The sequence below is a fragment of the Panicum virgatum genome, chromosome 4N, assembly GCF_016808335.1.
Source record: "Panicum virgatum strain AP13 chromosome 4N, P.virgatum_v5, whole genome shotgun sequence".
In the NCBI taxonomy this organism is placed as follows: Eukaryota; Viridiplantae; Streptophyta; class Magnoliopsida; order Poales; family Poaceae; genus Panicum; species Panicum virgatum.
This window is the reverse complement of record NC_053148.1, coordinates 20,331,521-20,348,555: the sequence shown is the minus strand read 5'-3', so window position 1 is coordinate 20,348,555 and position 17,035 is coordinate 20,331,521. Positions and strand designations below refer to the sequence as shown.

The 17,035-nt window shown below is 48.1% G+C and overlaps 1 protein-coding gene across 1 annotated transcript; it reads left to right on the top strand.

Moving 5' to 3' along the window:
• The first annotated feature begins 1,641 nt into the window (after positions 1 to 1,641).
• Positions 1,642 to 2,124, top strand: LOC120669219. The gene has a single exon (XM_039949007.1). It carries the CDS (start codon positions 1,642 to 1,644, stop codon positions 2,122 to 2,124), a length of 483 nt encoding a protein of 160 aa, XP_039804941.1.
• The last annotated feature ends 14,911 nt before the right edge of the window (positions 2,125 to 17,035 follow it).

Genomic DNA, 17,035 nt, shown 5'->3' with positions numbered 1-17,035 from the left:
CAATCCCAACAACAAATTCAACAACATCGCGGATCCAGTCTTCAGAACCCTAATCGCCACGATGACAGAAGCAACCATGCGGCTCATGCAGATGCCTCAAAACTCGGAGATGGAACGTGTCATACACCTTGCCAAAAACGCTGTTGAACAACTCGAGCGACAAAACCCGGTGTCCTCGCTTCACGGCACTCGGTCGAGGGCCACCGCAACAGTCATACCTCAAGCAAGCCGTACTCCTGGAGGCCATCATCATCAACAACAGCCAGATCAGCAAAATCAAAGGAACTAGGAGGACCAGGAAGTCACAAGCTTTCATCACCCCAGGGGTGGCCAGCCACCGGTAAACCAAGCCCCTGGGCCTCAACCAAGTCACAACAACAACCGCGGGCACAACAGGGAAGAAGTAGACGATTTCATAATGGACGCACGGGACATCATTAACGCAAGACGCAGATCGCAGCATGTAGATAATTCTGATCGCTTCCAAGCACTCAGCAGAGTCTTCGACAACGTCGAGTACACGAAGGATTTCAAGCCAACGAACATCCAGAAGTACGACGGTAAGCAAGATCCTGCTTAATGGTTACGTTTATACTCGACCGCTGTTAGTGTTGTAGGAGGAGACACCAACACCAAGGTCCTCTACTTCTTGATGGCCCTGGAGCCCGCGCCCCTCACGTGGCTCGAGAGTTTGGCACGTGAATCCATACACTCATGGGATGATCTCAAGAAGGCCTTCATCGACAACTTCCAAGGGTCGCTACATCGAGTAGCTACTCGACATGCCTTGTCGATGTGCGAGCAGGAGCAAGGCGAATCGATCAGATCCTACGTCAAAGCGCTTCTTCGACACAAGAGCCACCATCCCCAACATCGCCGACAACATCATCGACTACTTCCAGAGTGGCATTACTGTCCAATCTCTACACCGTGATTTCGGGCGCAACCGCCCCAAAACAGTAGTGGAGTTACGCGACATGATGCAGCATTGGGCAGACGAAGAGGAGCAAGAACGAAGCTGCTTCCCATGCCGTAACAACGACAACAATAGGAAACGCCACAAAGACCGTGGAGGCCCCAGCAACCAGCAGGATCCCGCGCGTAAGCGCAAACCTGACGATACTATCGGTACTATGGATCGCACCCCGTGTGGTAAGAAGAATGATAAGCCGCAAGATCAGTTCGACAAGATCCTTCACAACAAAAGGTGCACAATCCACCCCAAGAGCAACCACTCGATGTGGGAGTGCACGATCCTGCGCAAATCCTTCCAGTCGGCACCTCCAGATGCTCCTAAGAAAAAGAAGAACAAGGATGACGAAGACGATAAGAAAGACCCCGACGGGTTCCAACAGCCTCAAAACGTCGTCAATGTCATATTCAGCGGAGATCCCAGCTCCTCCAAGCGAGCCCAGAAGCTTCTACTCAGAGAAATTCTTTTAGTTAAGCCAGCAATTCAGACCATTAAAATACAGCGAGGTCCCCATCACATTCTCCAGAGAGGATCAATGGACCAGCTTCTCTGAACCCGAAAAGTTCCCGCTAGTACTCGACCTAGTCGTCCAAGGGTCCAAACTCACTCGAGTACTCATTGATGGCGGAAGCGGGCTCAACTTGATCTTTGCAAGTACGTTGGCTAAAATGGGTCTCAACTACATGAGCCTACTCACTCCAAGCAAGGCCCCATTCTACAGCATTGTTCCCGGAAATTCTTCTACACCGATTGGCTCGATAACCCTTCCAGTCACATTCGGTACAGAACAAAACTTCCGGACGGAGTACATCAAGTTCGAAGTAGCAGACTTCGAATCTTCCTACCATGCAATTCTGGGAAGACCTGCGCTCGCCAAGTTTATGGCAGTGCCACATTATGTATACCTGCACCTCAAGATGCCGGGCAATACAAGAGTACTTTCCCTCCGTGGAGACCTCCTCAAGTCATTCGAGTACGATAAGGAAGCGATAGATCATGCTGCCACAATCCGAGTTCCTAGCTCTATCGGTGAAATACTTGCTGCTGCTAAGAAACTCTCCCTCAAGGAATCAATGCCCTCCAAGAAGCCAAACCAGTCATCGGTTAAGCCAACTGGGGACGTGGACACCAAGTCTACAAGAAGGAGATGACTCCAAAACTGCCATCATCGGAGCTGGTTTGGGCGACAAATAGGAACTCGAGCTCGTCAACTTCCTTAGGGCCAACCAGACGTATTCGCATGGAAACCAGCGGATATGCCAGGGGTGCCCAAAGAGTTGATCGAGCATGACCTAAAAGTCGACCCCACAGCCACACCAAAGAAGCAGCGTCTACGGCGTTTCTCCCCGGACAAGCGAGAAGCCATCAACAAAGAGCTGGCGAAACTACTCGCAGCAGGGTTCATCAAAGAAGTCTACCATCCTGAATGGTTGGCCAACCCTGTACTTGTTCAGAAGAAGAACAACAACGAGTGGAGGATGTGCGTCGACTACACCGATCTAAACAAGCACTGCCCAAAGGATCCTTTCGGGCTACCCCGCATTGATCAAGTAATCAACTCCACGGCAGGGTGTGTCCTACTATCTTTCCTCGACTGCTATTCAGGCTATCATCAGATCGCCCTGAAAGAAGAAGACCAAATCAAGACGGCATTCATCACCCCTTACAGGGCATACGCCTACAAAACCATGTCCTTTGGGTTGAAGAACGCCGGTGCCACTTACTAGTGCGCGATACAGCTGTGCTTCGCTGATCAGTTACATCGCAATGTTGAAGCCTATGTCGACGATGTTGTCATAAAGACCAAGACCCAGGATCAATTTATTACTGACCTGGAAGAAATCTTCAACAGTCTCCAAAAATTCTGTTGGAAACTCAACCCAACCAAGTGTGTCTTCGGCGTACCATCTGGAAAACTACTCTGATTCATCGTCAGCAACTGAGGAATCGAGTCCAACCTAGAGAAAATCAATGCCATCATGGCCATGGATGCCCCCAGCTACTATCAAAGACGTCCAGAAGCTTACAGGCTGCATGACAGTTTTAAATCGGTTCTTGTCCAGACATGGCGAACGGGGCCTGCCCTTCTTCAAGCTCCTCAAGCGACAAGACAAACCTTAGTGGACTACAGAAGCTGCAGAAGCACTCGAGAACCTCAAGCATCATCTCCAGTCGCCCGCCAATTCTTACAGCTCTACTACCAGGCGAGGAATTACTCCTCTATATCGCTCTGACTACTCACGTGGTCAGTATAGTGATAGTAGTCGAACGTCTGGAGGAAGGCCATGCTTACGGCGTTCAGAGACCAGTGTACTTCATCAGTGAAGTACTCTCTGAATCAAAGGTCGGATACCCATCAATCCAGAAAGTTCTATATGGAATTCTAATCACCTCTAGGAAGCTTCGACATTACTTCGACGAGTACAAGATCTCAGTAATAACTGACTTCCCATTGGCGGATATACTCCACAATCGGGATACTATTGGTCAAATCTCAAAGTGGGCAATTGAACTGGGAGCCTTGGAAATCAAATTCAAGCCAAAAACAGCAATCAAGTCACAAGCACTGGTCGACTTCTTAGCTGAATGGCGAGAAAATCAAATCCCAGCACCTCACAACGTCCCTGAGCATTGGGTAATGTACTTTGATGGCTCACTCAAGCTCGACGGAGGTGGCGCGGGAGTTCTGTTCATCTCCCCCAAGGGAGAACATCTAAAGTATGTGTTCCAAATCTTGTTCAAAGTCTCCAACAATGAAGCAGAATATGTGGCACTGCTACACGGGCTTCGCCTAGCAGTTTCTCTCGGCATCAAGCGACTACTTGTCTACGGCGATTCCCTACTCGTCGTCCAGCAAGTAAATGAATAATGGGACATCAACAAGGATACAATGGACGCTGTCGTGGCTCAAGGAGGAGGGCCACAGCCGGGTGGCGTAGTGCACCCGCCTAATCCCGGAGGGTGGTTACTCGGGAAAGTGCAAGCTATTCCTCAGATCTACTCATGAAGCAAGAACACAAGAACACACGAGGATTTAGAGTGGTTGGGGCCACCGGAGCATAATACCCTATGTCCACTGAGAGTTCTATTGCTCTAGAGTTTGTGGATGAGTCTATCCTCTGCCTCTAAGCCCCCTTTGAGACTTGAGTCATTCTCTAGCGGGCGTCCCCCTTTTATAGCGCAAGGAGGACGCGTACACTGGCGTTGGACCCCGACAGGTGGGCCCAACAAGGATGTATATTTTACTATCAAAAAGACACAAATGGTGCTATAGTGTTGAGAATCTCTTCCCGGATACGCTTCATTGCCCTGTAGACTCTCTGATCGAAGGGAGTCTTCACTTATCCCATCGGCGAGGCGCCCGTTGAGGCAGTGTAGGTTGCGGTGTAGACTGTTGGGTCTACCGCGTAGGCGTTATGATACTTCGTTGCCGAGCTGTCATGTCTAACTGGCGTAGCAGACTGACGCGCGTGGCGTGGGTGGCGCCAGCGCCTGTACTGTGCGCCTTGGTAACGCGCGGTCAGCAGTAGAGCCTGGCAAAAGTCTCCTCGGGCTCTGCTGTGGCAGAGCGCACTTAACATCTCCCGCATTGAATGCGGTAGGTGGGCGAGTCTTCCCGAGGAAGCTAGGAGGCGCGCGTGCCTGCTCCTGCGGACATGTGCGGCTCCGGACCCCCTTAGGCGGGGTGTCTGTTCCCTCCCCACTGAGGGGTCCGGATAGTATATGGGGGTCCGGGACCCTGTGGGAGGTCCGGGGCCCCCGGCTGTTTTGGCTCAGCGCTCCTCTCTCTGGGACACGTGGTGACACCGGACCCGTCCCCGAGCGGGAAGCGGGTCCGGGACAGTTGGTCCGGTGTGGTGGAGGCGGAACCCAGGAGTCCGGTTGTTTAGCTCCTTAGGGCGTAGTTACAGATAACTACGAAGTCTTGACATAGCAAGAGGGGGTACCCTAGTCCAGAGGTACCGACAGTGGCCCCCGGGCCCACCTTGGGGAGGTACGAACCCGCAGGTGGGGCCATTATCGTGACGCAATCCTGATTGCGTTGTCATGCTCATTTTGAGAGCAGGTGCTCCGGACCCCTTCAAGGCCGTAGCACTTGTTGCCAGTTTCAGGTACTAGAGCACTCTCCGCAGGGCGGCGAAGGTGCAAGCTTAGGGTACGGAACCAAGCTATGCGGCTGCACGGACCTCGATCCGCCCAGGGAGCGAGCACCACTTCCTCGGACCCAGCTCCAGGCGATTGTGGCGAGCGGTCGCCGCCGGAGCGGGCCACCGGAGTGGACTTGGGCGATCGTGGCGAGCAGTCTCCACCGGAGCGGGCCACCGGAGTGGACTTGGGCGACCGTGATGAGCGGTCTCCATCGGAGCGGGCCACCGGAGTGGACTTGGGCGACCGTGGCGAGCGGTCTCCGCCGGAGCGGGCCACCGGAGTGGACTTGGGCGACCGTGACGAGCGGTCTCCACCGGAGCGGGCCACCGGAGTGGACTTGGGCGACCGTGGCGAGCGGTCTCCGCCGGAGCGGGCCACTGGAGTGGACTTGGGCTGTCGCCATCAATCCGACGAGATACACCACCGGACCTCGTGGTAAGGAACAGGAAACCTCGCCTTATACTAGAAAAGAGTCCGGACCCCTAGGTACGGCAGCTGCAGATACTAGGGTACTCGTAACATGGCAGTGAAGTGCGTAGGCTTAGGGTACATTACCAGGCTAAGCAGCTACGCAGAACTTCTCCACCCCAGGATACAAGCACCACTTCTCTGGAGCAGGTCCCTAGGAGCTTGGACCGCTTTCCAGCTAGAAGGGGTATCCCAACCTGACCATAAGCCAGCAACTCAATTTGGATTGTTAGCAAAAAAAGGATTTCACACGGGAGAAGGAAAAATACAAGCTGAACGGACGAGCGCAGTTAAGTGAAAGTAAAGATAAGGCTGAGAAAGCAAATCTCCTTCATTACTTGATTCGTGGTGTACATCAGAGGTCGGGATTACGAGGGCGGACCTCTACCGCTCTAGACCACTTGCTGGTGTCGCCTGTTTGTGCGATGAAGCCAGAGGTTGGGTTTACAAGGGCGGACCTCTACCGCTCTGGACCACACGTAGGCACCACATCATTACAAAGGAGAAACTCTCTCAACCCTATCTAGGAGTAACCTACAACTGCCATTCGTAAGGCATGCACTTCCCGGCCGAAGTGGAATGGCCACCTTGGGGGTTCTTCATGATCGTCGGAGGCGAAGGCGTCCTGGGTGTGCTTGTACAGCATCATCCAGCATCACCTCGGGAGCTCGCCGGGCTCTTCCCAGCACAAGAATTGTCCCACGCTCAGATAGCATGGGGACAAATTCTTTGGCTTTGAATGGGAGTGGCCCTGCCGTTGCCAGCTGCCGATGGAAGCCAGCCCGATGGCCGCTCATAGTGAGTCGAAGCCAGCTTGACACCCTGGTGCTGTGGAAGGACGGGTGCTCGTTTGGACGAGCACGGAGCGTGGAGAACGGCGGTCGTTCGCCGGCTCCACCTTGGTGCTGGCACAGGGCCCCCACGCCTTATGGCGGAGGTTGACGCCTGTCTGCAGCAGCTCCAAGGGAGGCATGAGCCAGGCGAGGGAGAAGGCGACAGACATCCTTCCCGAGCCACAGCCGTCGGCCCCTGGCCCCATCTTGAGAGGAAACCTTGAGCCGACGCCATGTCGCCGTAGGGGCCCCCTGGTAGTTGCTTGAGAGAAAACCATGAGCCGACACCGGGTCGTCGCAGGGTGACGCGCAGCAGGCGTCGCCCCTGCGCGCCACTTTGCCGGCTCTAAGGTGTCGTAGTGGCGACGCACAGCAGGCATCGCTGCCGTGCGCTCCCGCACCGAGGACACTGCTACCTCGGTGTCAGGGCATGCGGCGTAGGTGACACCGTGCCACTCTTCATCTTCTTGTCGTCGTTGTAGAGGATGTGCTCAACCTGAGAAACCAGGAGGTGAGCGAAGATCTGGCCAATGCTTGCGCGATCCCCACGGACGGCGCCAGATGTCGTGGCTCAAGGAGGAGGGCCACAGCCGGGTGGCATAGTGCACCCGCCTAATCCCGGAGGGTGGTTACTCGGGAAAGTGCAAGCTATTCCTCAGATCTACTCATGAAGCAAGAACACAAGAACACACGAGGATTTAGAGTGGTTCGGGCCGCCGGAGCGTAATACCCTACGTCCACTGAGAGTTCTATTGCTCTAGAGTTACAGATAACTACGCGAGTCTTGACATAGCAACAGGGGGTACCCTAGTCCAGAGGTACCGACAGACGCATACATCAAAGAAATCAGAAAACTCGAGAACAAGTTTGTAGGTTTGAAAATCCACCACGTGGACCGTGACAATAACGTGGGAGCTGATGTCCTTTCCAAACTAGGATCTACTCGAGCAGACGTTCCACCTGGAGTCTTTGTTCATGAACTTCATCATCCATCAGTCAAGGTACAAAGCCAACAAGCTACTGACTCGGAGGCCCTCGCCACAGTCAGAGAAGTACTGATGATCGAAGAAGACTGGCGGATTCAGTTCATCGACTTCATCAAGTAGTTCGAACTCCCACCACACATTGATGCCAAGAGTGCTGAAGCTGCTCGCATCATCAGGCGAAGCAAGGCTTTCGTTCTTGTCGGTGACAACCTCTACAAACGCTCTGCCTCCGGCATCCTCATGAAGTGCGTTACCCTTGAAGAAGGCAAAGACATCCTCAGGGAGATACACGAAGGAGTTTGCCGCAACCACGCCGCATCAAGGACACTAGTCGGCAAGGCTTACATGTCAGGGTTTTTCTGGCCAACAGCTGTTTCAGACGTAGAAGACCTTGTCAGACGATGCCTTGGCTGCCAATTCTTCGGCAAAAAGACTCATGTTCTAGCACATAATCTGATAACAATCCCTCCATCATGGTCATTCGCCTGTTGGAGTCTGGACATGATCAGACCTCTAATCGTAGCTCCAGGAGGATTTAATCATGTGCCGGTAGCAATCGACAAATTTACCAAGTGGATCGAGTACAAGCCCATTGTCAAGATCTCTTCAGATAGAGCAGTTGATTTCATCTCCGACATCATACACCGATTTGGATTTCCTCACACTATCATCACAGATCTTGGCTCTAACTTCACATCGCAGTCTTTCTGGGATTTCTGTGATAATTCCTGCATTGAGGTCAAGTATGCTTCAGTGGCTCACCCTCAAGCAAATGGTCAAGTAGAGCATATCAATGGCTTGGTACTCGACGGCTTGAAGAAAAGACTCTACGACGCCAATTCTAAGAAAGGTGGCAAGTGGATTCAAGAACTACCCAATGTGGTCTGGGGGCTACGAACGCAGCCTAGGAAAGCAACGGGACAATCCCCCTTCTTCCTTACTTATGGGTCAGAGCCTATACTACCCGCAGATATCATGTGGAAATCTCCAAGAGTAGAAGCCTATCAAGAAGGAGAGGCAGATGAAACTCGACAACTTGAGCTAGATTCAGTCGAAGAGATCAGGATCAATGCTTTGACCCAATCAGCTAGATATCTTCAAGGAGTCAGACGCTACAATGATCGCAATGTCCAGCAAAGATCTTTCAATGTTGGAGATCTAGTTCTACGAAGGATTCAAGATGAGACAGGACTGCACAAGTTAAATTCCAGATGGGAGGGACCTTTCATCGTATCTAAGGTCACAAGACCTGGATCATACAGAATTACTGATGCAGATGGTAATGAGGTACCCAATTCCTGGAACATCGAGCACTTGCGCAGATTTTATCCTTGATCCAAGTACCATGGTGATGTTAGTTGATCTCTTTAATAAAGTAAGGGTTTTCATCAGCTTTCCGACTACATTAAAGGCAGTTTTCAATGTGACACCATCATCTCTGACTACTCTCAAAAACGTTTTTTCCAACCAGGATAATCTCTACAGATTCATACTGACTGGATAACCTGTTCAGGATAGCTTACACAGTTCTCCAACAGGATAACTATACAAGCCACATCCTTGTCTTCGATATAAGGATACAACCTACTCGGTAGCTCGAGAAGGAATATGGATACCTTTACTAGTTTGTCCATCTTGGGTAACTCGACGGAGTTTATCCTAACAGGTCAACTATAAAGAACTCCAGCCTTACTTTAAAGGCAAAACTACTCACTTGCTCGAGTATGTTATGGATACTACTAAATTTTGTCCTTCTGGGGTAACCCGACAGGGTTCATCCTAACCGGTCAATCTTGGTAAGTTACTCCAGTCTACAAGTTAGACACCTTATTCGCTAGCTCGAATAGGTATTGGATATTTCTAAGATGGTTTCGTCTTGGATAACTCAACGGGGTTAATCCTAACAGATCAATCTTAAAAATTACTCTAGTCCGTGGTCAAGACAACCTACTCGTTTGGCTGAGTAGTTTATGGATATCTTTACAATTTTTTCTATCTGGGTAGTCCGATGGGATTCATCCTAATTGATCAACTATACAGATTACTCCATGCGAACATTCTACTCGACTACTTGAGTAGTTTGTATTTATTCTACGGTATCAGATCATATTTCTGAAGACATACAATCGGGATAAAAACAATACATACATCAACAAGATCTTACAGAAGTTGACAAAAGCTATTACAAGCAGGTCACTCTGCCAAGTTCTTCAAAATCTCCTCAGCAATTACCTCTGACTCTTTACAATAGCTCTGGAATTTCTCATCAGAATAGTCAGGAGCTATTCCTTTAGCTATGGGAGCTAAATTATGCTGAGGCCAGTAAGACTTAACAATTCCAATCATATGGGTCAGATAATTCTTTGAGGTGGCCGTCATGACGTCGAAGAATTTCTTGGGAGCCTCTTCTAGACGCTCTACTAAAGACTTACTACTCGACGACCCCTCTTCATAATCTACCATATCTACAATAACCTGAGCTGCTGCTACTAGTCGATTATGATCGCTTGGAGTGCCTGATGAAAGCATATTCTAGTAATTATTCAAATCATCAGTGAAACAATGTCAAGACAAGGGTCAAAATACTTACAGGCTTGAGCAGTCTGTAGTTGTTCTTGGAGTTTGGCTCTCTCTTCTTGAAGGCTCTTGATCTGCTGCCTCATATCACAAAGCTCCAGATGATGCTTTCGGTTTGCTTCGTAAAGCTTATTCCGTGCAGCAAGAGACTCATCAAGGCGTTTGGCAATTAGAGCATTCTGCTGCTCCAAGATCTTCCGATTGTCAACAGTCTTATACAAAGCATGTGACTTAGGACCGATTGGCAACTTCCTACAAAATACAAAGCAAGATTGGTCAGACGCCATCAACTACTCGACATAAGCAAGTAGCAGCAGAAGGTTTATCTTGGTATATTTAAAACTCCACTGCATATAGTCTGCGAGTTTCTTCACGTTGTCTATAGACAACAACGGATCATCAAAGAGCTCTTTACCCAATTCCTCCTGGGCAGATTGTGGCATGGACTGGAAGGGTACTGTGGCAAAAACGCCCGACATAAACCGGCTTAAGTGAGCTAACCATCATTTCAAAGACAATTAGGTTTAACTCGCACCTCAGACGGAGCACATCGGCAGCCCGTCGGATAAAATCCCGATGAAACCACTTAAACCTAGATCGAACAAAGCAGCATAACTCACGCGAAGGTGAGTCCAGAGATTACAACACTACACCATATATTACAACACAGAGAGTTTAACATAACTGTAGGATTACAAACTAAATTCCACACTTAACAAAGTGCTTTGTAAAGCCAACATAAAAGAAGTTCACCAGAGTCCTTTATTTTAGCGGAAAGTAAACACGAGAACTAACGACGATATGGGTGTCACGATGAAGCCCGATTCATGACATCACTCGTTCTTGTCATCGTTGGCCGGGGACGTATCCCACTCCATGGACCAACCAGGCGGGAGAGTGCAAGGCCAGGTCAGACTGGCAAACATGTCTTCAAAAGTATCTCCTGAAACAAATTGAGCCACAAGCAAGGCTGAGTATACTAATACTCAGCAAGGCTTATCCGACTAGGATATACTTAGTCCTCTAACTAGACATACAAGGCTTTTGGCTTGTGAGGGTTTGTTTTTGCTGAAAATCCACAAGGAGTAAGTCCTTATTTTCATATTTTTGCTTGCAAGTTCTAGTTCAAATAACCATTCTACATTAGCATCTATCCAATAGCATACATGGTGGAAAACAATTATCTTTCATCATCCAACAATATTCATCATCATACATATTCCACTTATTACTCTATGTGGTAAAATGATCAAGCAGTCTCAATAACCGGTGAGAAACGGCCGATTCGAATCGATTTTGTTAACCTGGCCAGGCAGACCTAAACACACGTCATGTGGTTACTCCCAGAGTCACACGTGCAACTTTTCCCTTCAATTCCCGCTTCACGGAACAGGCCCACCGCCCTCGACTACAGAGCCCAGCTCTGCACCCGTCATTAGCTAGATGAGACCGATGTCAAGACAGTGGGAAGGTATGTTCCGGCCTCGGTTCAATCTAGTGCTTAAGCTTACCGAATACCATATTCTCGGCATGTGTCTAGTACGTTCAAATGCTTAACCACCACTACCACACACTACGGCCTTATCACTTTTCACTAAACAGACGGGGCATCCAAAGTATCACCACCCCGCCCGTAGACCTTATAGTTGTAGCAAGTAATAAACACCCATCTCCTATTATTTCTCGCGAGTGACAGGAAATCACTCGACTTCTACCGAACCATTAGCATAGCCAACTAGCGACCTACACCCACTAGTGTTCAAGCATCGGTACCTAGGATTATGCCACTAAGGTTCCAGTCAACTCCTGTAAACTTAAATGCACAAATAAATAGGAACGATAATAAGTTGCATAAATTTAAAATAGAAGAACATGCTCCGGGGCTTGCCTTCCTGGGCGTAGCTAGATCTGGGCTCTTCCGAAATCGGGTTTAGGTCTTCAGTAGCTTCAGTTAGATTCACTTGAGCTTCACGCTGCTCACTCTCGGACTCGGGCACCAGCTCGTATGTTCCGTCAGCAAGAGTAGTCGAATCTATATGAAATCCACATGTATGAGTTGTGTGACGATAATAATTTATTATTTGCTTCACCATAAAGTTGTAATTCAAACAAAACCCGAAGTTAAAGAGTGAAACACTTTCACTCATAGTTTACTGGGCAATCGTTTATAGAGTAACCTCTAGTATGTTTTAGTTTATAAAAGAATCTATGGTTGAATTTCAACACTTCATAAGTTAGAAATACTTTCAGCAACTACAACCTTTACACAAGGTAGTACATCAGATCAGAAACTTGCAGTAAAAATTTCAGGCAAAACCAGTAAAGCATGGATGCATGAAGCATACTCAAAAACAACTCATGCTAGGATCAAGATGAATTTACACAGATTAAACCACAATACTTTTGAATCTCAAATTTTTACAGAGGAGTCTACAAATGATTCTAAACACACTTTAAATTTATCAGAATTTTTCTAGACATAAAACAGGAGTAATAAAATTGACAAATTTAACTCACATTTAACAAGACTAATTAGTAAAGAGAGTTACAAAGTGTTTTTGGCTCTCAAAGTTTGTGTGCTAGCTTATCTTCTGAAGACTAAGCCATGGTAAAATTTTCAGATTTTTCCAGATGCAACAACTATTTATAACAATTTAGCACCATTTTTAAAGATTAAACCACAAAGCTAGCTACACAAATCTAAAAATAATGAAACTTGGACAGTGGTGTTAATCTAGTATTTTAAGTACACAGAAAAAGTTTCATGCACATATATAACAGAACCTCCAGAAATAAAAAGTAAGTTATTCTACTAGATCTAGCCAAGACTAGGGTTTCATCTAGTTATACATTTTAACTAGTTCTCAGATTTTTACACAAAGCTAAACATGCCATGTAGTACTTACCAGCCAAAAATCTCCCACAGATGCTGAGTAGAACTCCTAGAATAATTATAGCCTAGGTAATCTAATCTTTTTCCTAGATTAAAATATAGATAGAAATTAAATATGTGCATGTAATGAAAGTTGTAGATCTAGTAACAAGGAACTCAGATCAATTGAATTTGGATTTTTCCGATTTTTCTACAAATTTATATCGATTTTACAAGTTCACTGCTTTGGAAACTAAAAAGGAAAAAAGATCTCTTTTTGCGCAGGGGCCCCTGGAAGAAGAAATTTCATCGCAGATAAGCCCCTGGCCGGACTTGGAAACAGGGGAGGTGGCGGGCGGCCGTAATTCGACACCTGTGGCGGCCGGCGGCGAGGGGGAATAGGGGGAGGAGCAAGAGGGCGGCGAGAGCAACCTCGGGGTGGCCTTGGTTGAGCGCGGGACGGCCGGAGGCGGCTCCTCCGCGGAGCAGGGGCTCCGGCGGCGGCGGTTGGCGGCGGCGGTCCGGCGGGCCTGGGCGACGTCGAGCGGGTCGGGGAGCACCAGCGGAGCGTGGGGGAGCTAGCTGGGGTGTCGTTCGGGGCGGGGGAAGGCCGGAGGGGTGAGCTCCGTGGCGGCCTAGGAGGTGGCGGCGGCCATGGTGGGCGGCGGCGGCCGTTTCCGGCAGAGGGGGCACGCGGAGCTTGGCGCTCGAGCTCAGGAAGGAAAGAGAGAAGGATGGGGACGTCTCGGAGCTCACGGGAAGGGTATGGGCGGTCAAAGACGCAAGAAGAGGTGAGGCGAGGCGCGGTCGGCCGGGTCGTCACGGCGTCGCCGTGGAGCTTCGGCGGCCATCCTCGGCGTGCGCGCAGGGGACGACGATGCGTGGCGAGGCCGAGCGGAGTGGGGACCGGTTTGGGTGAACCCGGTGATGGGGAGGCGGTCCTGGCCGGGGAGGCGGCGCGTGGCCGGCGGCTCGGCCGGCCAGCGCAGAACAGGGGAGGGAGAGAAAGAAGAGAGAGAGAGAGTAGAGAGAGATTTGACTGGTTCAAATTCGAATTTTTCTCAAAAATTTCTTTTGAAACAAGGTAAACTTTGAATAAGAAAGTTGTAGAGAATTTAAAAACCTACAACTTTTATTTCAGGAAAAAATTTATTCGAGCAATGGTTTAAAAGTTATTTTAAATTTCCGAAAACTATAATTCAAATAACTTATCATTTCATGTGATTTTTGTCACTTGTACCCCTAGAGTTCAACTAGACATTTACTAATCTTTTCAGGGTGAACATGTCTATTCATTTTCATATGCCTATTTGCATTGGTGTGAAAGTTATTTGAAATTTCTCACCACTAGAATTTGAACGCTTAGTTAATTAAATTTTTGAATTTGAAAGTGGTCTTTTACGTAAACTTGTATAGCACAAAACTATAAGTGTGAGTTATGCTACAATTGTCATGACAAGTTGAGCGTGAAAGTTTACAAATATTAAAGGAACAAAATTTAAATCCACACATACACATACACACATACACATATATACACATATGTTATTTTCCAAAAAGAAATGCATAATTTGACTTTCTCTTGTTTATTAAGCATGAAACCACATTTAATATTTCTTGCTTAGCATTTTAAAACTCGAAGATGTCACAGGTACTACTCAAACAGCAGGATCTCTTGATCCTTCAGCTCTACCACTGTTAGTTCCAGCAGCACTTGAGGTACCTTCAGTCACCGCAGGAGTAATCTTGGGTGCTTCAGGATTTGGCTCATTCGATTTTCCCGGTGTGTCTGTACTTGGCAAGTTGACAGTTGAGTTCTCGATCAACCCAATTACTGGTGACTAGGGGGTTGATCGAGTAGTTGTTTCTAAACCACTCTGCACCCAGTTACGGAAATCCTGGATCTGATCCTTTTCATGCGCTGGGAGATGTTGGATCCTAGCCAAGCAAGATTCGAAATAAGAAAGCTGAGGTAAATAGGATCTAATCAAAGAATGTCAGATTCTTACTAACCACTGTCGGGACGGTGAATTTTCCTCTGTAACAAAGCTCCAGGAGCTGCCTTCTGTTTCCTGCAATCATCAGAAGGAGCAGCATCTTCTGAGGTTGGAGGCATGCAGTGCCATGTCTTATAATTTTTCTGCAAAAGCAAGGATTTGTCAGAAGATCAAACCCTTGTCTACAAGAACTCGATAGTGTGACTCAAAACTTACCTAGGTATTCTCGGAAGGATTAACTGCTGAAAAGAGTATTGGTAGTTCTGGAGACTTGTCAAAGTTTTCGAGTAATTTACAACATTTCTTGATTGCTTCGGAATAAGCCATTGCTTCTGGCGAGAGCCTGGTGGGATCCTTTGTACCTTCATATCTGAAGGCAGGATATTTTCGATGTTGAAGAGGTTGGATCCGACGAGTCACAAAGGAGAAGACCATATGATCACCAGTGACTCCTTTGTTCTTGAAATTGGCAATAGCACGAAGAATGCACTCGACTTGTTTGCCACCAGGTCCCACACTTAACTAGTTTGCTTGGACTTGGGGGCACCAGCACCTCTTTCTGGAAGTGGAGATTCAAAGTTCCCGATATGAAACCAGAAACTTTTCCACTCGGCTCCTTTACCCGCTGGATCATAAGTCAAGTACTCGTCTCGGGTCTCAGGACGAAGCACTAGTTCACATCCGCCGACGACAGCGGGTTTGGCGGCATTCGGAACGGATACAAGGGTGAAGAAATGTTGGAACAAATAGAAGTGGGGAAGGATACCAAGGAATGCTTCACAAAAATGAGTAAAAATTGAAAGGTGCAAGATGGATTGTGGATTTAGATGATCCAACTGGATTCCCCAAAATTGCAGAAGAGCATGGAAGAATTCAGAAACAGAAACGGCAAGGCCACGTTCCACGAAATCATGGAATATAACGGTTTCAAGGGTACCTTCGAAGGGATATTCTTCTCCTTCGCCTGCGCGCCATTGGATCACAGCTTGACTTTGGAGAAGACCCATATTTTCTAGTTCTTGCACTGCTGCTTGAGACATTTTGCTCTTACGCCAGCCTGTTGAAAGATTTGCAACTGCTTCATCTTCAACTTTGGACTTGTTTTTCTTGGGAGCCATTTCAATGTCACGAGTTTCGGCTCGGGGGCTACGAGAGGGGATAATGGATGTCACAGGCAGTTGGGAAGTGTAAATCAGAATTTGACGGCGGCCAGGTATCCTACAGTTGGGAAGATGATAAAAACCCTAGGAGTTACCGAACGGGTTTATAAGGTCTCTGATGGCAATTTTGTGAATACCTGGAAGATCAACGGATTGTTTCCTTCACGGGAAAGTTTCGTCACAAATTTTGTCACGAGTTTTTGATTCTTAAATCTAAATTGAGACATTTAAATTCAAGACTCGGGGGCTGCGGGATATGTGCATCAAAGATTAATTTTTTAATTTTTTAAAAAAATAATGAAGGAGAAAAGACTGATGTGACCCTCAGCCTGATTCTGCGATTCAACCTAAGACTCGGAGGCTACTCCATATGGAGCGCGAGTACTTCGCGCACCATATATGATCAAAATTTCGGTGCTTGAGCACCTCACAGCCTCGAAGCAACCGAAAGTACTTGGAGGACTACTCGACGTATCTGAAGGAAGACTCAGAAGCAACCAGAAGGACATTCTGAATACTTGAAGTACTCGACGACGCCTAGCCAAGTACTCGACGCCTGCAGAACTCGGCTACGAAGAGCTCGGGAGCTTGTCAGACCTGGGGCAGCGGGACTGCTTATAGGCATAGAATCTTCTAGAGTAAGGGATAGCTCATGGATGTACCTTACCTCTCTTGTAACTACCCGAATAGGCGTAGAACTAGCTGCAGTACAAAGGAAACTACCCGATTGTGTTGTAGTAGGACTCCAACTGTACTCGGTTAAGACTTTCCATGTAACCCTGGCCCCCCGATATATAAGAGCGAGCAGGGACCCCCTCAAAACACATCAACACCTAAGGCAATACAAACCACCACACATGACGTAGGGTATTACACAACTCACGGCCCGAATATGTCTAAATCTTTGTGTTCCTTGCACCATCGAGTTCCAGAGCAGTCGATTCCTAACTACAAACCTTACTGCTAAGGGTATCCCTGAGCAAGCTTGGCAGTAAACACCAACAGACTAGCCTTTCATCA